General features: G+C 43.8%; 1 protein-coding gene and 1 pseudogene across 1 annotated transcript in view; one reads left to right on the top strand and one right to left on the bottom strand.

The window, feature by feature from the left end:
• Window positions 1-11647: 11647 nt before the first annotated feature.
• LOC140556627 (serine/threonine-protein kinase pim-1-like) lies at window positions 11648-15307 on the bottom strand (annotated as a pseudogene).
• A 2079-nt stretch (window positions 15308-17386) lies between these two features.
• LOC140556626 (serine/threonine-protein kinase pim-1-like) overlaps window positions 17387-23212 on the top strand; it is a 53118-nt gene continuing 47292 nt past the window's right edge. Inside the window, exon 1 of the mRNA XM_072680707.1 lies at window positions 17387-17460. Coding sequence (XP_072536808.1) covers window positions 17387-17460 — 74 coding nt within the window. The remainder of the gene's footprint in view (window positions 17461-23212) is intronic.

Genomic DNA, 23212 nt, shown 5'->3' with positions numbered 1-23212 from the left:
CAAAGTCAGCCAGTTTGACCTGGTCATCAGTGGTCAGCAGCACATTTGCACACTTGAGGTCTCGGTGTACAATGTCCTGCTGGTGCAGATAGACCATGGCACTGAGGAGCTGGGAGAACCATGTTTTGGCCTGGTAAATGTTAGACTAATTCTCCCTCTCCTGCTCTACCGCTCTCACTACACACTCCCTCTCTTGCTCTACCGCTCTCACTACACACTCCCTCTCCTGCTCTACCGCTCTCACTACACTCTCCCTCTCCTGCTCTACCGCTCTCACTACACTCTCCCTCTCCTGCTCTACTGCTCTCACTATACACTCCCTCCCCTGCTCTACTGCTCTCACTACACACTCCCTCTCCTGCTCTACCGCTCTCACTACACTCTCCCTCTCCTGCTCTACCGCTCTCACTACACTCTCCCTCTACTGCTCTACTGCTCTCACTACACACTCCCTCTCCTGCTCTACTGCTCTCACTACACTCTCCCTCTCCTGCTCTACCGCTCTCACTACACACTCCCTCTCCTGCTCTACCCCTCTCACTACACTCTCCCTCTCCTGCTCTACCGCTCTCACTACACTCTCCCTCTACTGCTCTACTGCTCTCACTACACACTCCCTCTCCTGCTCTCCTGCTCTCACTACACTCTCCCTCTCCTGCTCTACCGCTCTCACTACACACTCCCTCTCCTGCTCTACCGCTCTCACTACACTCTCCCTCTACTGCTCTACTGCTCTCACTACACACTCCCTCTCCTGCTCTCCTGCTCTACCGCTCTTACTACACCCTCACTCTACTGCTCTACTGCTCTACTGCTCTCACTACACCCTCCCTCTCCTGCTCTACCGCTCTCACTACACACTCCCTCTCCTGCTCTCCTGCTCTCACTACACTCTCCCTCTCCTGCTCTACCGCTCTCACTACACACTCCCTCTCCTGCTCTACCGCTCTCACTACACTCTCCCTCTACTGCTCTACTGCTCTCACTACACACTCCCTCTCCTGCTCTCCTGCTCTACCGCTCTCACTACACCCTCCCTCTACTTCTCTACTGCTCTCACTACACACTCCCTCTCCTGCTCTACCACTCTCACTACACACTCCCTCTCCTGCTCTACAGCTCTCACTACACTCTCCCTCTCCTGCTCTACTGCTCCTCCACACACTCCCTCTCCTGCTCTACTGCTCACTACACACTCCCTCTCCTGCTCTACCGCTCTCACTACACACTCCCTCTCCTGCTCTACCGCTCTCACTACACACTCCCTCTCCTGCTCTACCGCTCTCACTACACTCTCCCTCTCCTGCTCTACCGCTCTCACTACACACTCCCTCTCCTGCTCTACCGCTCTCACTACACTCTCCCTCTCCTGCGCTACCGCTCTCACTACACTCTCCCTCTCCTGCTCTACCGCTCTCACTACACTCTCCCTCTCCTGCTCTACTGCTCCTCCACACACTCCCTCTCCTGCTCTACTGCTCACTACACACTCCCTCTCCTGCTCTACCGCTCTCACTACATACTCCCTCTCCTTCTCCACTACTCTCACTACACACTCCCTCTCCTGCTCTACCGCTCTCACTACACCCTCCCTCTCCTGCTCTCACTACACTCTCCCTCTACTGCTCTACTGCTCTCACTACACACTCCCTCTCCTGCTCTCCTGCTCTACCGCTCTTACTACACCCTCCCTCTACTGCTCTACTGCTCTACCGCTCTCACTACACCCTCCCTCTACTGCTCTACTGCTCTCACTACACTCTCCCTCTCCTGCTCTACCACTCTCACTACACACTCCCTCTCCTGCTCTACCGCTCTCACTACACACTCCCTCTCCTGCTCTACCGCTCTCACTACACTCTCCCTCTCCTGCTCTACCGCTCTCACTACACCCTCCCTCTACTGCTCTACCGCTCTCACTACACACTCCCTCTCCTGCTCTACCGCTCTCACTACACACTCCCTCTCCTGCTCTACCGCTCTCACTACACTCTCCCTCTCCTGCTCTACTGCTCCTCCACACACTCCCTCTCCTGCTCTACTGCTCACTACACACTCCCTCTCCTGCTCTACCACTCTCACTACACACTCCCTCTCCTGCTCCACTGCTCTCACTACACACTCCCTCTCCTGCTCTACCGCTCTCACTACACACTCCCTCTCCTGCTCTACCGCTCTCACTACACTCTCCCTCTCCTGCTCTACTGCTCCTCCACACACTCCCTCTCCTGCTCTACTGCTCACTACACACTCCCTCTCCTGCTCTACCGCTCTCACTACACACTCCCTCTCCTGCTCTACCGCTCTCACTACACACTCCCTCTCCTGCTCTACCGCTCTCACTACACACTCCCTCTCCTGCTCTACCGCTCTCACTACACTCTCCCTCTCCTGCTCTACCGCTCTCACTACACACTCCCTCTCCTGCTCTACCGCTCTCACTACACTCTCCCTCTCCTGCGCTACCGCTCTCACTACACTCTCCCTCTCCTGCTCTACCGCTCTCACTACACTCTCCCTCTCCTGCTCTACTGCTCCTCCACACACTCCCTCTCCTGCTCTACTGCTCACTACACACTCCCTCTCCTGCTCTACCGCTCTCACTACATACTCCCTCTCCTTCTCCACTACTCTCACTACACACTCCCTCTCCTGCTCTACCGCTCTCACTACACACTCCCTCTCCTGCTCTACCACTCTCGTTACACACTCCCTCTCCTGCTCTACCGCTCTCACTACACCCTCCCTCTCCTGCTCTCACTACACTCTCCCTCTACTGCTCTACTGCTCTCACTACACACTCCCTCTCCTGCTCTCCTGCTCTACCGCTCTTACTACACCCTCCCTCTACTGCTCTACTGCTCTCACTACACCCTCCCTCTACTGCTCTACTGCTCTCACTACACTCTCCCTCTCCTGCTCTACCACTCTCACTACACACTCCCTCTCCTGCTCTACCGCTCTCACTACACACTCCCTCTCCTGCTCTACCGCTCTCACTACACTCTCCCTCTCCTGCTCTACCGCTCTCACTACACCCTCCCTCTACTGCTCTACCGCTCTCACTACACACTCCCTCTCCTGCTCTACCGCTCTCACTACACACTCCCTCTCCTGCTCTACCGCTCTCACTACACTCTCCCTCTCCTGCTCTACTGCTCCTCCACACACTCCCTCTCCTGCTCTACTGCTCACTACACACTCCCTCTCCTGCTCTACCGCTCTCACTACAAACTCCCTCTCCTGCTCCACTGCTCTCACTACACACTCCCTCTCCTGCTCTACCGCTCTCACTACACACTCCCTCTCCTGCTCTACCGCTCTCACTACACTCTCCCTCTCCTGCTCTACCGCTCTCACTACACCCTCCCTCTACTGCTCTACTGCTCTCACTACACTCTCCCTCTCCTGCTCTACCGCTCTCACTATACTCTCCTGCTCTACCGCTCTCACTACACACTCCCTCTCCTGCTCTACCGCTCTCACTACACACTCCCTCTCCTGTTCTACCGCTCTCACTACACTCTCCCTCTCCTGCTCTACCGCTCTCACTACACCCTCCCTCTACTGCTCTACCGCTCTCACTACACACTCCCTCTCCTGCTCTACCGCTCTCACTACACTCTCCCTCTCCTGCTCTACCGCTCTCACTACACACTCCCTCTCCTGTTCTACCGCTCTCATTACACACTCCCTCTCCTGCTCTACCGCTCTCACTACACCCTCCCTCTCCTGCTCTCACTACACTCTCCCTCTACTGCTCTACTGCTCTCACTACACACTCCCTCTCCTGCTCTCCTGCTCTACCGCTCTCACTACACCCTCCCTCTACTGCTCTACTGCTCTCATAACACACTCCCTCTCCTGCTCTACCGCTCTCACTACACCCTCCCTCTACTGCTCTACTGCTCTCACTACACACTCCCTCTCCTGCTCTCACTACACTCTCCCTCTCCTGCTCTACCGCTCTCACTACACACTCCCTCTCCTGCTCTCACTACACACCCCCACTCTGATCAGTAATCAATAAATGGTTCTTACCTTCTCCTGTGTACAAAGAAGCAGCTGTAGAACCACTGTCTGTACTCCTTAACTGAAGTGGTTCTAGATAAGTAGGTGTAGAACCACTGTCTCTGGTTCTAACAGAGTTTGCTGTAGAGGGTCACGTCACATCACTGTGGAATTCTAACTGAGTCAAAGAGGGAGGACCGCACTTTTATATATGTGACGTCAGCGGTGACGTAACAATCGCGAAGCACACTGGAGACCAAGAAGGAAGAACCAGTGAGCGGGGCAACTGTCAATCACTTTCAGCTGCAGCCAATCAGTTACTCCAGTTTTGCTGTCAATCAGATTTTATTATTAAATTATTATAATTATAATTAAATTATTATACATTATTATTAGATATAAATTATTGTAGTAGAATTCAACAAAATGAGCTCTTAAAGAAAATAGGAGTGAACGTATGTTTCTGACAGCGACACCTCCTGCTCAGAGGGAGTATTGCGCATTTCACCAATCCGCCTCCTACCATGTCCAGTTCAGTCCGGTTTCACCACTGAAAGGATCTGGTGGGTTCAGCCGTTTTCTCCATTCTGTTGAAGTATTTCTGGGCTTAGTTATCGTAACTTCATGTACTGACCATTACATTGGAGGAACACAGTCTGTGTATCTCTTGTTTTTACTGGTTCTGCTTCGTCTGTGTTTCTAAAAATGCTGCTAATTAGCAGCTGTACTCTCTTCCAGCTACAGCTAGCTGTGCTAGCACTGTGCAGCATGCGCTCTAAACACTGTGTGGGACTGATGGGGTTTCTTTGGTGTCCTGTAGCTGTTAGAGTGGAGGAGGACAGGACTGAGGAGCTGCTGTTATCTCTCTCATTTTACTTGATTTAGATGTGACTCCAGTAAAAGCTCACAACTTGTCCTGCAGTCTCTTTATTGAGGGAGCGAGACAGCGGGGTCACACCAGGACAACCCCAACACCAGTAATAACTGCTGCTCACTGAGAGACTCTGCAGATTCTGTCCCACACAGAGATCGGAGTTCAGTTGGACTAACCGGAGACACATTTGTCCACACAGTGTAAATGCATGTGTCTAAAATCTCCTCAGGATACAGTCCAGATACTCGTCCCATGAAGTGAGCAGGTGTCTAAGGGACGACAGCTGTGGTCAGAATTAGGTCCTGGTTGAAGGTGAAGTGCTGGATCATCCCTGTATTCTAGAAATGAAAACACAGAAGGTAGAAATTCAGTGTATTTCTGTCTTTCTAAAATGAGGAGACGTACACATCACTTCCACGTTTCTCCTGCTTGGCAGGTTTGGGATGGGAATACCGGCTACAGGTGTCTTTACTGTTGGTGAGCTGCTTAAATAAGCGTTATGTGTCTGAACCTGAGCTCAGCTTTTTAATGGATCTGTTAACAGACCTCACTGTTACCTGCATGTTCTGCTGCTGTTCGCTGTTTTCTTTACACTATCAGGTGGTAAACAGCTTATTGTTGTTGTGGAAGATAAATAAACATGTTCAGTTCCAGAGCAGCTGTTTGTCGACTTGTTTCTTGGTCTTTTCTACATTGATCAAGAATACTGCATTTCTAATCCTGTAAATCCTGCATTTTGTACCGTTTCTACCTTAAAGCGCTAAACCCCGCTGCAGAAATCCACCCATAGCAGCGGAGAGGAAACTTTAAATATGAAGAAATAAGAAGAAGTTGAGCTCTTCCTCACAGTTGTGTTTTCTTCTTCCAGGTAAGATCATCAGTTCAGGTAAAGCCAGGGTTTTACACTGTAAATATAGTTCAGGCAGTTTAATGAAGACAGACCTGGTAAAGGAAATGAACTGGGTTTATTCAGTAAATGCTGCCTCTTACACTGAAATCTTTATATACAGCACACAGGCTTGTTGCTGGCGCTGTGCCCAGGTTTCTTGTACCAGTTAAGGTAATATTAGGCATCCTCAGAGGCTGAGATGTAGCTTTATTTTGTACCTCTCATTTTTGGCTTATCAAACCATTTCTGGAAGAACAGATGTAATGTTTATTAACTTTCTCTCAACATTACAACTTATGGTTTTTAAAGCATTTAATCTTCTTTAATAAATCTTTAATCCACAGTTTTCTGGATTTTCTAAGAGTTTTTACATCACATTAATAAAGATTCCTACACTGTAAAAAATGAGACTGGGCTTCATTCATATTTACTAAATCATTAAAAGTTACCAACACATAATAAAAATATCTGTAGTTAAAAATCAAACTGATCTGAATCCATATAATTTCATGTGTTTAGTAATTGTATTTTACAGAATTTAGCTTTAATAAAATGAGCTGTGACACCCTAAGTAGAATTGACTATATTTTAAAGGTAAGGGCAAGGATACAGAGCATTGCTAGATTTCTCTCATTAGGGGGTCTTTTAATTACTCTTCCGCCCACCACAGCTTTCACCTCATGGACTCCAGACACCGCATCTTTTAGCAGCTGCTGTCCTCCAACTTCTCAAAGGAAATGAAGGAGTTGTTGGAGCAGCTGCCTGTTATGTTGTTTTACTGCAACTTCACCAATAATGTAACTTTGCTGTGCTGGAAAGTCAAAGAGTTTCTCCTGATCTTCAGCTTTAGAACTTGTCATGGAAGCATGTCATGGACTGAAATGTGAGTCAGCTCAGATTAAAAAGCTTGTTCATGTCTGTGTGGAAAGCTGTCCTACAGCAGAGTCTGTAAAGCCCGTTTAAGAGAGCAGCTCATTTAGCTCCTTTTTAGGGGAACTTCATCCCTGCTCACCTGAAGAAGCTGGAAACGGAGCACAATAGCTTTCTTGCTCTCAGAGCTGAGTCTTTCTTTCTTGCTCTCTGTTTTAGAGGTGTTGTCGTTCATATTCCGCTCTGTTAAAATCCCAGCGTTGTAAGAGATCCTAAATCCTCCAGCATTTCTGTTAGTAAGTGCGTAGATTCCTGCCTCTGTTTACAGGATAATGTAGGGCTGTCGTTACTTTCTGGACTCCGGAGAGTCGGCAGTAACAGCAGTGGATCTGTTTAAGGCCTCTCATGTGAGCTGCAGTGCTGCTTAGACTTGCATGTTGTTCAGATCTATTCCTAGTCGATGCCTCACGACTGCATTAGTGTGTTTGTAGATTTAGCTTTTAAATGTAAATGTTCTCCACTGTTTTCTTAATTGCATTATTCTTATCAACTTTTAATCATTTACTATTTATCCTTATTTAACTTGGATATGTAGTTTATAGGAACAATATTTCAGTCAATACAGACATTGAAGTTCTGTGATACTAAAGAAAATCAGTATATTGACCTGCTGTACAGTCAAACACAGCAACCCAGACTGTAGACAATGAGCAAATATTGATAATGCTGTACAGTGTTACGGGAAACCTTATTACTTAATGTGTGTGATTTTTAATCTAGTAGTATGCACTACTACAATGTATTGTAATCAAGTTATGCTGTTTCTCTCCTATGCAGTATGCAAGACTATGGCACATGTATAGAACACATGTACTCTGTGAGTCAGCATAAAGCTTAAGTTAGGAGTAGTTACACTCTGATGTGCTGGTTGCTGAAGTTTATGCCCTTATATGGTAGAATAAGTCTGTGAGTGTTTCTAATGTGTATGTACACTTGCAGGGGTCATAAGTGCAGAATATACATATGAAGTCTGTTGTACCACAATGTGGTGGGGAGTAAATATTTTTTTGTACCAGACACTGCCGACAGGAACCGAAACTGGCTGTGACCGTTTCAACTTCCTCATTTCCTATGTATATAAGAAAGCCATGCTTACTTGTTAAGCAGCGACTATATTCTGTTGCTCGAATAAAGTTATTACTCACTGCAATACAACTTCCACCACAAGTCATAAAGAACCCACTCTCTTCCATGGTGCACCGATTATGATTTTCATTCGGATATCGCCCCGCCGATTTAAACTTTGACTATGTCCTTGGACGGAATCCAAGAGTTACGTTTATCGGGCCACCCCACCCATTTCACTAAACACATCTTTTTACCATTTCATACCTTTTCATCCAATATTTTTTCTATTTTAAATGATTTATCTTTTCTGACGATAATCTTTTGCAGTTCCCGTTCATTCCCGTCTCGTACCCTCTATCTTTTCACCATCGGCGTCTTGAAGTTTTTATACTGGAGGTTCTCTCGGTATCTGTTATCCGTGTAGTTTTGCTCGTAACCTTTTTCAAACTGACTTTTTAAACGTGAAATCCTAACAACGTCACCGACCTTAAACTTAAACTGTAGTTTTTTTACTCTTGAAGGAAACAACCCGTACAATGTTTTAAATACTTTGAAAGAGTTTGTTTCGTTGACCTCCGTGGGTTTCATTTTTATACTGCTGTGGTAATTGTGATTGTAGGCGTCAACCGAATACTGAACTACATCCGAATATTTTCTCATTTTAAAGGCCGTAAAATATTTCCACATTTTATTCCTGAGCGTCTTGTTAAACCTCTCGCAGACGGAAGCTTTCAGTCCTGTACCCGTAGCAAAGTGAGTAATGTTGTGCTTTTTCATTAAGCCTTGAAAGTTTTTGTTAAAAAACTCCTTTCCTTGATTGGTTTGTAGTTTTCTCAGAACTCGCCCTTTCTTTAGAATGTAATTAAAAGCTTTGGTCACCTCAGCTCCGGTCTTGTTTCGTAATGCGCGTACCCAAGCATATTTCAATAAAATATCCATACACGTTAACATAAATTTCAACCAATTTTTAACATCGTTGTTGGTTTGCCCTTTTGCCTGGTTTTTCAACAACGGTTCTTTGTAAACTCTCAACCCCCCCATAAGACCATGGATTTGAGGGATTATAATACATATTCTTCAACAACCTCTCGGACATATCGCCGTGTCTCTGCAATAATGGTCAAAAATGAATGTGTGATCAACATTTATTCTTACAAACACAAAAGTCTCGCGATATGAAAGATATTTACATTATGTTCCGTTAAAAAAGACAACAAACAGTCAATCGTTTTTTCAACATCTACATTTTCCTTGTTTAACACTTTCAAAACACATACGTCGGTTACATAGGTAAAGATACATAGTAAGTGACCGGAGTTATATTCAAACATATGAGACAAAACGTGATGCATATATTCGTGTAAAGGATATGAACTATTTGCTGCAACAGAAATTAAATTGTTCGCGGAAAAATTCAAGGATGAGGATCACACAACGTCCAATTTTTGGTCTAATTTTTCATCATCTGCGGATATCTGTCTCAGACACGTTTCATCATCGACTCTCAGTTCAATCATTTTGCCGAGCAGAGATTTACCCCGAGTGCTCAGGCGTTTCTTGGAGAAGGATTTGACGGTAGAGACGATGATACCCATGTCAGAGACGGCTCAAGGGGGTCCAGAGAGCAATGAAAATTCCAGTAGTGGATAATATCTTCTTTCACTCAATCGTTGTACACAATTACAGTTTTATCCTTGATCTCTTTCAGAGATGTCTTAAAGTCATGTTCATCTCGTAAGTCACACACGACCGACTCCCCATTACAACAATGTTTACATACACACACACATACACGTGGTCACAGGGTTGGGGGGAGAAAATGAGTAACACATGCCGGAAGTATAAGTTTAAGTTTGATGAAAAGTGCCCAGCCATCAGATTGGACGGCGTCTTTTAAATCTGGCGGGAAAATACACTAGGCAGGACTTCTGGAAGGCGGGAGTTATGGTGAAAATGCACGCTTTTGATTGGTTGAGGGAAGGACATCCAAGGGGCGTGGCTTGATGACATGTCACAATCTGATTGGTCGAGAGAACCTGTCAAAACTAGTTTGATGAAAAGTGCCTCCTATATCTCTCTCTACTGAGTCCTGAGAGACTTTTTCCCAGAACACAAACAGACCAGAGGGCTAGCAAACTGTGAGAAGGTGTTGCTGTAGAGGGCATTATGCTGGCCTTCTGTAAATGATAGAACTCAAATCCTATGGCTTTCATACTCACCAGATCTTAACCTAGTTGAACTTCAATAGGACTCATGCCTTAGCACTCTCTACCACCATCAATAAAACTGAGGGACTATCTTTTAATAGAGTGGTATTCATCCCTACAGAGCAGTTCCAGAAACTTGTAGAATCCATATCAAGGCACATTGAAGCTGTTCTGGAAGCTTATGGTGGCTCAACACCTTAGTGAGACACATTATGTTGATTTTTCTTCCAATTATGCCCCATCCGTGTGTGTATATAATATAGAGTCATACTGAGGATTGACTTTATTTGTCCGGCCTAAACTACAGGCACCTGAATGGCCAATGATCCTGTGAATAATGTTCATTGACCAACAAAGATAAAAAAACAAAAACAGCAAGAAAGGTAAAACCAAAAGGCAATGCTGCCATCCAGTGCCAGCAATGCACAGTTCACAATCCACAACAGTGGTCAACAAAGCTCCTGAATATCCATTTTCCTACAGACCCAAGGGCTCAGTTGTAGGGTAGATGAAGCTGATGTTAATTATGAGAGAACTGCAGTGTGGGCCTATGTACAGGGTTTAAGTAGTAGGTTGGTGTAGCAGGTATGGTGATATGTCTTTGGTTCACAGTCCTATATTTGAACTTAAATTGACATTTTCTTCCAGTTTTATGTGCTTTGATTAGAAGTATTTAAAAACAACAGCAGTAAAAATTGATATGAGCCAGTATGACTATAGTAGCTTAGTGTTTTTTGGTGGATTGGTAGATTAAGGATCAGCATGTGTTTATTTAACCAGTATCATTGTCTTAAAGTTTATAAATGATCTTTTGAGACATTACACCAATAGAGCACATTAATTTCTCACCATGAACTTGTGGAATGGCTTTATCATGAATACAGTGTCTTTATGCAATGCCAAATGTATGGGTGTAACTAGACGTTAGCTTGGTGATGCACGTAAATGACAAGAGCTGCAACGTTTCAGAGTTTATTTTCTTGATGAAACAAGCCAAGCCTTTCTGACTGCTTACCTCCTTTGATCTGATGGAGGCCTCACCCTAGCATCTACACTCACTCCTACATCTCACCCTAGCATCTACACTCACTCCTACACCTCACACTAGCTTCTACACTACTACCTACACCTGACACTCAGTCCTACACCTCATACTAGCTTCTACACTCACTCCTACACCTCATACTAGCTTCTACACTCACTTCTACACTACTACCTACACCTCACACTCACTCCTACACCTCATACTAGCTTCTACACTCACTACTACACCTTACACTACCTTTTACACTTGCTTCTACACCTCACACTCACGTCTACACTCACTTCCACACTAATCCCTACACCTCACACTAGCTTGTTCACTCAGTGGGTCACAGACTGTGCCACATTTGTGTTATCCCCTAACAGTCTTGTGATTTAGCAGGACACCACAGGATTCTCTTTCCACAGCCTGAAACACAAACCAAACAATATGCATTAGATACAGATGCACTCCTTAAGATTTGCAATGCTGAGATTTGTTCATGTTAATTGATATTTCTAGGAAGTTAGGAGCATGTGCTAATATCACACTATCAGCTCCTCTCTATCACCAAAAGACATATTTTAGTTTGTACTGCTTCTTCTCTTAGCATTAACTTCCTTTTCTCCCTGGCTAACCTGATCCTAGGCTGACTCGCTGCGTTGAAACCAACTGTGCTACAAGATCTGCTGAAAAGTAGGCCTCCTGGATGGTTTGTACTGCAGGCACCAGCTAATGAGATTGCAGCATTCTGTGTAGAGTGATGGGATTGGATGAGAGAAAGATGCTTCAGCATGACGTTTATCTTTTCTTTTCTTTTAATGATTTCTACATTTCAAAAAGACTACCATGCTAAATACACAGATCTGAACTTCTACATTTGGGGACATCTGGTATGTACTGCGACCCTTCAGCTTTAGTTCTGCATATTCTCCCAACTACAGATCTAGTTTCTGATTTCTGTCTCTTACACTTAGATATGTGTCTGGTTTCTTCTTGTTTACCAAGATGCTCCCATTTATCTTACCAGTGGATAGGCCGTCCTCAAAGCACAGAAGTCCCTCAAGGATATCCAGGTCGTTTCTAAAGGGCAGGAATCCACATACCATCCTGAACAGAAGGACTCCTAACGACCACACTGTTGCAGGCCTGGCGTGGTACCTCCGCTTTAGGAGGAATTCTGGAGGCCAGTATTCCAAGGTGCCTGAGAACATAACAGAGGAAGAGAAATAAGGAGAGCTGAGCACAGATCTTCATTTCTATCTTCATTTAACAGCTCAAGTGGCTATGGGACATCAGGCTCCTCTGAGGATCCTCATTTTGTAAGCAATGTGTGAAGTTTGTAGTGATTTCAGTGCCCTAAACTCAAATGTACCTGCATAATCAGTATGTCCAGCCTTCCTGACCCAGTCACCACAGCCAAAATCAATGAGCTTTAGCTCCAAGGTGTCTGTGTTGATGAGGATGTTTTCTGTTTTGATGTCCCGGTGCAGGACACCTCGCTTGTGGCATTTTTTTGCCGCCCCAACTGCCTGGATCATTAAGTTTCTGGCCATGTCTTCAGTGATAGAACCTCCGAAGTTGTCAATGAAGGCATCCAAGTCCATGCAGGGATGAGGACGCTTAAGGATTAGAATGTAGCGCTCAGGCATCAAACCAGTCGATGAGCTTTATAATATTGCTAACGGGTGGCTCACTCATCGTCTGCATGAGAGCCACTTCAGCAGGCATGGACTTGGAATCATCAGGCTGCAGGAAAACATTGTGAGATCAGATAATAAGAACTGATCATGTGAAATCCAGTTCTGTGTTACTACTAGTATGATTTATGGACAGGTTTTGAAGGTAAACTGGGTTCTAGGCACACTTTGGACGTATAGATCACCTTCCTGTTTTGTGACAAATTTAATGGCCACCTGCACACAAGGATAATACAAGGTATTAGGATTATGGGGACTGAAAAGACAATAGATGAGATAATGAAGTTATGGAGAGACTGAGGTAACAACCTGTAGGAGATCGGAGAGACGTGTTCCCGCGAAGACTGTTCCAAAGCCTCCTTCGCCCAGTTTCTTTCCAAAAATATATAAATCATCAAAGGTATCTATGGAAAATAGTGGTGAACGTGAGTATTAGCTCTCTTTAGATCATTTATCATGAGTTTATCTATTAACATCACCTGCAGTGCAGGGGGCAGTGGAATTTACATCATGTAAACTTGGATAATTAAAGATAATTAAACTTAGCGTAGGTATCCCTTAATATCGGCCACTTGTGCACTTGCATCGGAAATCAGCGAAAATTAAATTAATGAATGCACTTTACTCACCTAAGTAAACGTTTTTGAGGAGAGCTATGTGTCTAGATTACTGTACAAAAGTCGTTTGATTTCGAAATAAAATATGTTTTTTTATAATTAAGTTTTTGTTTAATTAGATGCGATTACCGCTAGAACGGTGGGGGTCCCCTAATTCCGGCCACCTTACTTTCGGTTTTCCCTAACTCACCTTTCAGCTTAAAAGCGCATATTAAACCGGTTAAAAAATATTTTTCTTAGTATTTTTTTGTTAGTAAAATGATTATATATTATATTTGTTCCATTTTCAGTGACACAAAGTATGTAATGCTGTTTTTTTTTTTTTTACTTTAAACAGTAAAAACATTATTTTGACAAAAATTAGATTTTTTAAAAAGGCAAAACTTTATTAAAACAGTAAAACAATAATTATGACATTAAATTATAAATTATAAACATATTATATATGTTAGTTGATATACTATATATATATATATATATATAGTATATTAACTAACACCACATACAAATTAGTTATTCTTGAGAGAGGACATGATGCGGGCACGGGTCCTCCGGCACCGAAGACACTCAACTCCTCTTCTGAGTGGTTCCACTGCTCACAACTGCAGTGGAACCACTCTTCACACAGGGGACAGTACACCCATGACATGATGGCGCCATCCCCAGGGGGATTTGCTTGCTTGCACCTGCCACAAAGGTCTGACATAAAAGAAACACACTCACACACTAGCTCCCTTGCTGACAGTATCATACACTACTCACAAAATGATAGCAAGGAATATTTGGCTTTCGGATTAAATTTATGGAAAACGTAGAAAGTTCACCCTACAGTGATGTTATATGATGAAAGTAGGGCATTTAAGTAGAAGCATGCAGTGCTGATTACCTCATCTCAAACTGTTAATTAAAACAAAAGCCAACAACAGTGGCAGGTATACCCCAACAAAAAAAGGGGGTAAAGGTTAGAGTGCATTTTAGGTTCATCCTAAAAATTCACCTGAAAGCCAAATATCCTTAACTTTTTGTGAGTTGTGTAATTAAGAGACTCTGTTCACTGCAATTGCATTTAGACTACAATCAACCATTTTTTCTACTACTAAACACTCTGTCTTTAAGAACTCATCTTTTTAATGGCTAGCTACCTTTGGTTTGTGTCATGGGTGCATCTCTGTCCCCTCCCTCATCTGGCTGCCTCGCCTTTCTACCTTTCTTTCTTCCTGTAAGAAATAATCTTTAGATCCTGAGCAGCTTCAGATAAGGCAAAAGGTAAAACTACACTGAAAAGGTGAGATATAAACTAAAAGCTCCTGAAACAGTAACTGAATCTCTAACTGAATACTGAAGTCACCTGTCTTCGGTGCCGGAGCTTTTCTCTTTTCACCTGCAGGTTGATAACATTTATCATGTGCTGCATTTATTTCACATTTTATCCTGGACACCTTATAATTTTTAGAAACAATAATAGTGGTGTATTTATAGTTAGCTTATCACCTCTTTTTCCTGCTGGCTGTAGTGAGGAGGAGGAGGAGGAGGAGGAGGCACCGGCAGAGGTGGAGGTGGCACTGGCTCTGCTTGTGCAGCTGGGGGTTGTCCCGGAGGCCGTGGCGGGGTCAGCGGATTGTGTCGCTGCTCCAGCGTTGGGGCCCTTGGTGGTCTGGGCCCTCCTCCCTTGTGCCCTCTGCTCTTTGGCCTCTTCGGCCTTCCTGGCCAAGTCCTCTTTTTTTTGCAGGAGTCTCTCATACTCCTCTCCAGTGATGACCCGGGCCACAACAGGAATCCTCCTGCGGGTCTTCTTCTTATGATCGACCCGGGTCAGGACCTCTGCAAGATCGGGCTGGATCAGCCCTGCTGCCACCAGGGGATGGGGAGGGGCTGAGGGTGCTGGAGTAGCTGGTTGGGTAGATGCAGAGGCTTCCACTGGAGAGGAGGATGAGGGTGGCACAGGCTCCTGTGTACTGCTGCTGCTCCTGGGTCCGCCAGAGGGCATGAGGCGGCTTGAATCCACAGCATGTGGATTCAGAGGGAAGATGCCACACTTCCTGAATCCATCCACCACAATGCCCCGGTCTTTCAGCTGCTGGTACGGGCAAATTCTGCTTTACTAACAATAAAAGAATTTTTAAAATGGCAGAGGTTGCCAGCCACCTTGGCAAATTCTGATTTTAAAGGGCCAAAGAATCCCACGTCCAGCGGCTGTAAGACATGGGAGCAGTGGGGTGGAAGACACAGGAGTATAACATCTTCCCTCTTGGCTGCCTCAATGAACTCTGGCGCGAGATGTGACTTGTGGCCATCAAAGATCAAGAGCAGAGGGCGTTCCGTACATGCGGTATTTTACGCGCAAGATTAAAACGTTGTTAACAATGTTTAAATATTGTGTTCAGATGTGATTTTTTGCAAGAATAAACGTAACGTAATAAACGTATTTTGAATTATATTCAAGCGATTGGCGAAAAGAGAGAGCGGAAATGCGCAATGCACGGAAGTGGCCGGTGTTGGGGGTGTGGCCGATATTAGGGGACGAACAGATGTATACACAGGACCTTCTTCAGGTCTGGCCAATAAACTGACCTGGCTTGGTGGCCTTCGTCTGTCCATGAGTTGTATCCTTGGGACGGTTTACGGTCCCTTTCCTCTTCTTCCTGGTAGAGGCTTCAGTATCAGGAACTGGACTCGTTCCTACCAGAACACTGCGGCTGAATTCCACCTCTGTCCTTTTCCTTTTTCTTCCACCACCATCTGTACAGGATGATTTGTATTTTTAATGGAATTTCATAGACCGTGAGCTGCGTATATTTCTGCTAATGGTAATACTAGACAGGTACATAACATTGATATACTATTTTCTTACGGTAAAGTGCTGTTTAAATGTGCTGAAACTGCACTAGTGTCCATAAACAATGTTGCTAAGTAAAGAGCATTTTTGTCCCTTCACTAAAGTCTCATATCAGATTCAAAAGTGGCCTTAAAACAAAAGCAGCTCTAATAAGTAAAACTTCAGCAGAAGTGTATGGACTGACCTGTATGTTTAGAGCGCTGCTCCATCGTTTTCTGAGTGTTTTCGTTCATTGAACTCAACAGAAATGACCAACTTTCAAGTTGTACAGTTTTGCAGTTCTGCATCAGTTCCCTCATTTATTGTGACATCATAATGAGCTTGTTGCCACAGTGATGTACTGAAATCTAGACATGGGCCATGTATACTCTATATGTATGTATAGAAGTGTGTGTGTGTGTGTGTGTGAGAGAGAGAGAGAGAGAGAGAGAGAGATGCACCCATTGCTGACACAGATGTGCAAATGCACACACACAGCTTGTCTAGTCCCTGTGGAGAAATACTGCCAACAAAAATCTGGAGCAGATTAACAATAATGTCTTGTGTAGGTGCGGGCAGCATAAAGCTCATTAAGTAATTAGTCTCATAAAATTACTGTTCGAATCAGTGTCAGTGCATACCCATGATTATGGGATAGACATGGGATTTAGGCCTGTATGACACGTAGGCCGTAGCTTGTGTTTCATATGATCTGACTATAACTTTTAGTGACAGTCTTAGTGGATGAACATGTCTCCAATTTATCTGTTGTTTAGACTCGTCGACCCAAGATGTCATGACCGTCCTTGGGGCTCAGAACATATTGTCTCTATTATTCGATCACATGATTAAGTAATGACTATATGTGCCTCTCCTCTTTTCTATGTATATACACTCTGCCTTTCTGACCAATAAACAGGAAATCATTTGAGTACAGAGCTGTCTCTGTCATTCTTCGAGGTCCCCCCAGCTCGCTGCAGGATCGGGTAGGACGGAGGGCTTCATGCTTGTACAGCTCTAGTATTGAGGTCGAACCAGAACCACACTATCAACAGACGGTTCTAACAGGTTTTATAACTGCATCTGCCAGTTTCCTCACAGCACTTGACTCAGTCCATCACTGAGGTTCATTACTGGCGAGTCTTACTGGCACTCATCACTGCAGACTGTTGGAAAAAGCTGGTTGTACTTCACTAGCAGCTCGACAGGAAACACACTGATTTATCCTTATTAAAAACACTCTCCGGTCATATGACCGCCTACATCACACTGATGATGACTATTAATTATGGTTTGCGAGTGCGGACCACACTAGCTGAGGCAAGGTGCGAGAACTCAAGAAATTTGGGCTGGAGTTCTGGGGGGCTTCAAGCGGATGGAATTCGAAGCCAGACCCCAAAAGTTCCAGCTTATGGTTGCCTTAGCCTGAGGTCATTGAGCATCATCAATTTGTAAAGAATAACCTGGGAAATGATTTGGAGTGTGACTTAAGAGCGAGATAATTAATAGTCATCATCAGTGTGATGTAGACGGTGAGGGAGGGTGAGGGAAGGACGATCTAACTTAATCAAAACTTTCGGGTGGACTTTTACTGCTCCATATGAAGGAGACCACAAATCAGTTACTCCCCTTCAGCCGGAGTGGAACAAACTAGCTACTCCTCTGATCCCAAGTGTAGACCTTATCTGTTTTCTCTATGCTGGCCACAGTGAGTTATTGTTCAAGTGACCTCAAAGTTGCATACCAACTCGTTTGGGTGTCACCAGGTGTGAGGGGCTTCTAAAAAACATATTTGAGCTTCCTTCCTCTTCAATAATTATGCATGTATGTTAACGCCTTTTGTTTATTCATATCACAATTAGGTGTAACCAATGCACTTCAATAACTTCTTTGTCTTCTGTGAACCAATGGAAAGTGACAACACCCCATTGGGGAGATATATAACCTTTTGTAACTTGGTCAACCTTCAGAGGTCTCTGAGTATTTGCCAGGAGCTTCTCCCCGGCCGAAAGCTTTTCAATAAATATATTACTTTGGAGCATTAATTGTGATTTCTGCTTATTTAAAAAAAATCCACCATGGCTTAGTGTCAGTTTTAGGTTCAGCTCAGGTTTAGACTTGATTTAAAGTTAGGTTTAGTGTCAGTTTTAGGGTTAGCTAAAGTTAGGCTTGATTCAAAGTTAGGCTTGACATCAGATCTAGGTTCAGCTGAGGTGTAGGCTTGATTTACAGTTAGGCTTGATGTCAGGTTTAGGTTCAGCTGAAGTTTAGGTTTGATTTAAAGTTAGGCTTGACATCAGTTTTAGGTTCAGTTGAGATTTAGGATTGATTTAAAGTTAGGCTTAGTGTCAGTTTTAGATTCAGCTGAGGTTTAGGCTATTTTAAGCAGACCTTTGTAGGAAGATAAAGTAATGGAAGGTAAAATACTGGACAGATCAGGTTGTTATAGGAGAAGACTTTAATGTAGTTCCAGACGACACAGTTGACCATCTTCCCTCTAGAGGGCAGCAGCATCTTTTTGATTATATTTTCAATAACTTAGTCTCCAATACTAATCTGACAAACTGTTGGAGGACAAGAAACCCCAATGCCAGACAGTACACCTGGTTTAATGCTTCCAATAATGCTCAGTGTTCAAGGCTACACTACTGGTTAATCCCTCACAATATGACGGATAGTATTTTAAGTTGTGAAATTCACCTTTGAATTCAATTAGGAAATTTAATAGTAACCTTTTGCCTACTTGAAGATATTTCACTACTGGAAATTTCACCTTTGAACAAATGGGAGTGGTTTAAATGCAATTAGCAGCAGCAATTAGGACAGTATGCTTCTAAACAGATGAGGGTCCAACACTCACAACAGACACACACAGACTCGTTCAGCATTGATTAGGAAGTGAATATGGGTTGAATGCAGTGTATTAAGCTTAGCCTGTAGCTCAGCTAGTCTGTGCTGCAGCATGACTGAGGAGACAGAGGCTGCTTCTCTTTAGTGAACTGCATCTCTTCATTTCATTTAGACGGGCTGGAGCACGGTCGAGGAGAAGAACCAGGCTGAACCAGCAGATGGAGTCCAGCCTGTTTCTCTGTGCAGCTGGACACAACGCAGAGTCATGGATGGGTATCCCGGATGTAAAGAGGACCGGCTACATTTATACACTGATCCATTAATAAAGACTTTTATCTTAGATTTTATCTGAATAACTTAATACTTTTGTCTCAGTCCCTCTGACGCCCACTTTCCAGAGTGTGTGAAAGTGTGTAAAAAAGAAAGAAGAGAGAGACATTTTTAGGTCAAATAAAAAGTTCATTTTATTATTTTTATCGGTGGTTAATAAGAATGAGAATTATATCAGTGGTATATTAATTTAATTTTGAAAATATCAAATTGACATTTCCGTTGTATTAAAGGTGGAGTTGTATTAAAGGACAGAAACAGTCATTGTAGGACATTAAACTAGACGCTAGGTGGCAGCATGGAGTCAGGAGTCAAATGCTTCAACAGCACTGAACTGTGTTAATACTCTGAAAAGCTTCTCAGTGAGCATCTCTACACCAAAGCTGCTCAAGTACTTCAAGTACATCGCTGCGCTAATAGCGCCCCCTGTGGAGAGTCTTAAGCTCGCGGGAGCCATTACAGCACAGTGTGTAATAAAAACGGAATAAAAAATTTCTAAAGAATTTCATTTTTAAAGCATAAAGGAAAATGATATCACTCTCCAGTGTAAATTAGACCTTCCAGCAGTAAATATTCACTCAGCCTCTAGTTAAAGAAATATTTGAAGGAAACAGTGGCGTAGGGTTCAATTAAACTGCTCACACCACCCAACCTAACCCCTCATATGAGTCGTGTTTTATGTTAAATTAAATATAGGAAATGTTACACAAGGAACGACAACAACTATTTACCATCTCACCCTGAATGTCACGAGAAGCGCCGGGAAGTGAGGCTTTATACAAGGAAGCTGTTACTGACATATAATGATCGAGTGAGTTTAAACTGTTCACTGGATGTTCAAAAATAATATTATTATAATTAAAAGATATAAAATAATAATAGTAATAATAATAATAATCATATACATGAGAATAATCAGTGTAATTACAAATTACAAAAGTATATTTCAATAGTAAATAATTGTTTACTGTTGTCTACAGAATATTGGTTCTGAAAGATGCCAATGCCCCCTACTGTTACCATAAAGCTATAACTGTCAGGCCCTCGTTATCACGCCCTCCCCCGGGGCGATCCTGAGCTGCCACCCACAGGCCCAAATAAGGACTTCCTGTTCATTTCTGTTCATTTGTGTTGATTCATTGTTCATGTGTTTTACCTGGGACTGGCAGTACTAAAGGAGCGTAGTTCCCTTTGTTCTCTGCCGTGAATTGACTCGAATGGAATCCCTGTGACGCCTGGGGAGTCATCACGGCATTACAGCCGTGTTCAGCTCAGCTCAGCTCTAGTTTTGCGGTCCATGTTTAGGAGAGATTCTCCATCTGACTCGGAGGCAAGAGAGGTACGTTCGCTTCCTGCTTAGAATCCAAGGCAACCTACATTTTAGGCAGTACTCTGCAGGTTCAGGTTAGTTCGGCCCTGCTTTCTAGTCTGGCAGCTGGCTCTCCAGCTACCCCTGTGTGTTTATGATATCATAGTCTGTTTCGAGAGGCGAGCGTGTTACATTCGCTTCCTGCTCAGGTTCCAAGGCGACCTACTTTCTAGTACTCTGCAGGTTCAGGTTAGGTAGGTCGGTCTTGCTTGCTGGTCTAGCAGCTGGTTCCCCAGCTACCTTCGTTTGTACACAGCTGAGCTCTGTCCTTAGTTTTGTATCTCCCCTCTCTGCCCAAGCGAGGCTTGCAGCTTTGTGTTTATCTCCCCTGTAGTTCTCCCCTCATTTTGCTCTGTCTGGCTGTCATCAGCTTACAAACAGTAGCTGCCGGCTTTCCACAGACAACTGCTGTGTGTGTGAACAGCCACAACCCTGTGGGTGAGCTTCTGCAATCACAATGTGGCCTGTGTGAATGTTGTACCAGTTTACAGCTACTGATACCAGTTCCTCTTCTTTTCCAGTGGATTTGCTGCAGCCCAACATCTCCTTCACTGATGACTTGAAGGGCCTGAGGTGACCAGGAGCTAGAGCTCCATCATCTGCTCTGTTCAACCGCAGTATCCAGGAGGTTCCTTCCACCTGGAGTTCAGTGGTGAATCCAGCATCACCAGAACTCAGTCAGCTGTTAACCACTCATCCACCTTCTCCTTCCCTGAGGCTGATTATGTCCACCAGGGAAACTACAGCTGTGTTTATGAAGTAACTGTCTTCTCCCTCAGTATCATTGGTTCCCATCATCAGTAAAAAGTATCCTATTTTTGTTGAAGTCTCTACCTTCTGCCCTGCAGAACGAGCATTGATGTAAGGATTACCACCCCACCTCATCCCAAAAGTAATGGATGAAGCATCATTCATCATATTTTGTAGACATTTTATAAAATCTATTAAAAAATTACAAAATGAACCATTCTTCTTGCTGACTGCTTTGTTGCGTTGCTGTGGATTTCTATATTGAGAAGAAACAATGAATGAGGAAGTGTCCTAATACTTTTGTCCATATAGTGTACCTTGGTACTGTGTAGAATGCCTTTTGGTAAAAATGTACTGAAAAACAATTAAAAAGAAGAATTCAACCAGGCAAGGAGCTGTGTAAAATTCAGTTGTTCTTTGAGGTGTCATGGTTTTATAAAGAGGCCTTTAAGAACCCCCTTGTTTAAAGTGTAGAGAAATGTGCTGCTGTAAAAGATGGTTAACCACTGAAAAGATGTATTTATTTATTTATCTATCCACACAATTCTTCAGGTGATTTTGGAGAGGATCAAAGGTCAAAGGAGTAAAGGTGGTACTGGGAGGAGATGGGGTTGTACTGGTGGTGGTTTTGGTTGCAATGGTAGGAGGTTTGGTTGTACTCACAAGACTTTTAGTTGTACTGGGAGGAGTTTTGGTTGTAATGGACAAACCTTTGGTTGTACTGGTAGGAGTATGGGTTGTACTGGGAGTAGTTTGGGTTGTACTGAACCAGGTGTAAGAGAATTAAAGAACTCTGGAATTAGAGAAGGGGGGAATTCTTGTGGCTTTTGCTTTGTGGGAGAAGACCAGACCCTCCTCTGAAAAGTGAAGCTAGGACTGAGAGATGTGGCAGAGTTAAAGGAAAGTGACTGGGTGGTAGTGGGTTGTGAAAAGGGAGATGCCATTCTCCCAACATTATAACATTAAAGAAGATTCTGTGACTCTGATGACGAATTCATCAATGTAGATGCTGATGTGGGAAAACCAGCATTGGAAAATCCAGTGGAACACCTTTGGTTGTGTTTCCGTCTGCTGAACTGGATGTGTTTTCTTTATTAAATCTCTGACTGTCTCAATTCCAGAAGAGGTGAGCAAAGCTTCTTCAAGCACCTGCTGAAACACTTTCTAGTGACAGATGTGAGTAACTGGAGCAGCGTCACTGCTCACACATTCAGACAGGAGGGACAGTGTGGAGGAGGCCGGCTGTGGTTTCCCTTCTGGGCTTTGCATGTGCTGCTATGTTGTTGATGCTCTGTGTAAAACATTAAGGAAAGGCCACACAAATACAAATCAGCTGACCCTCCAGTTGGCTACCTGGAGAACTAGGGGCATGTCTGCAAGTGATTGCTGTGATTGTCTGAGTTCATCAACAGTCAAAATCAGTTCTGATCTGAATCAGCTCCAATATCCCTGTTCAGTGCTTGTTCAGTCTTGTCCTCTCCTTCTCACCTCCACTATAGAAAGGAAGCAGTAGGAAGGAAGGGTGAGAACAGGAGCAGCAAGTGGGTAAAAAGAAGATTTTTTAAAGGAGGCACAGACAGCAGTTTAACCTTAAGACCACTACGTATTACTAATGCTGAGAGAATGGCAGTGGACACTAGTAATCTGTTTATTATTAATATATATCTATACATTATATTATTATTATTATTATTATTATATTTTATTTATTTATATATTATATGTATATTTTAATAGACAATCTTAATTTTTCCTGAATTATTGTTGAATCACAGGGC

This window comes from Salminus brasiliensis, chromosome 5 (assembly GCF_030463535.1).
Source record: "Salminus brasiliensis chromosome 5, fSalBra1.hap2, whole genome shotgun sequence".
NCBI classification, from domain to species: Eukaryota; Metazoa; Chordata; class Actinopteri; order Characiformes; family Bryconidae; genus Salminus; species Salminus brasiliensis.
This window is presented reverse-complemented; position numbering and strand designations above follow the sequence as displayed.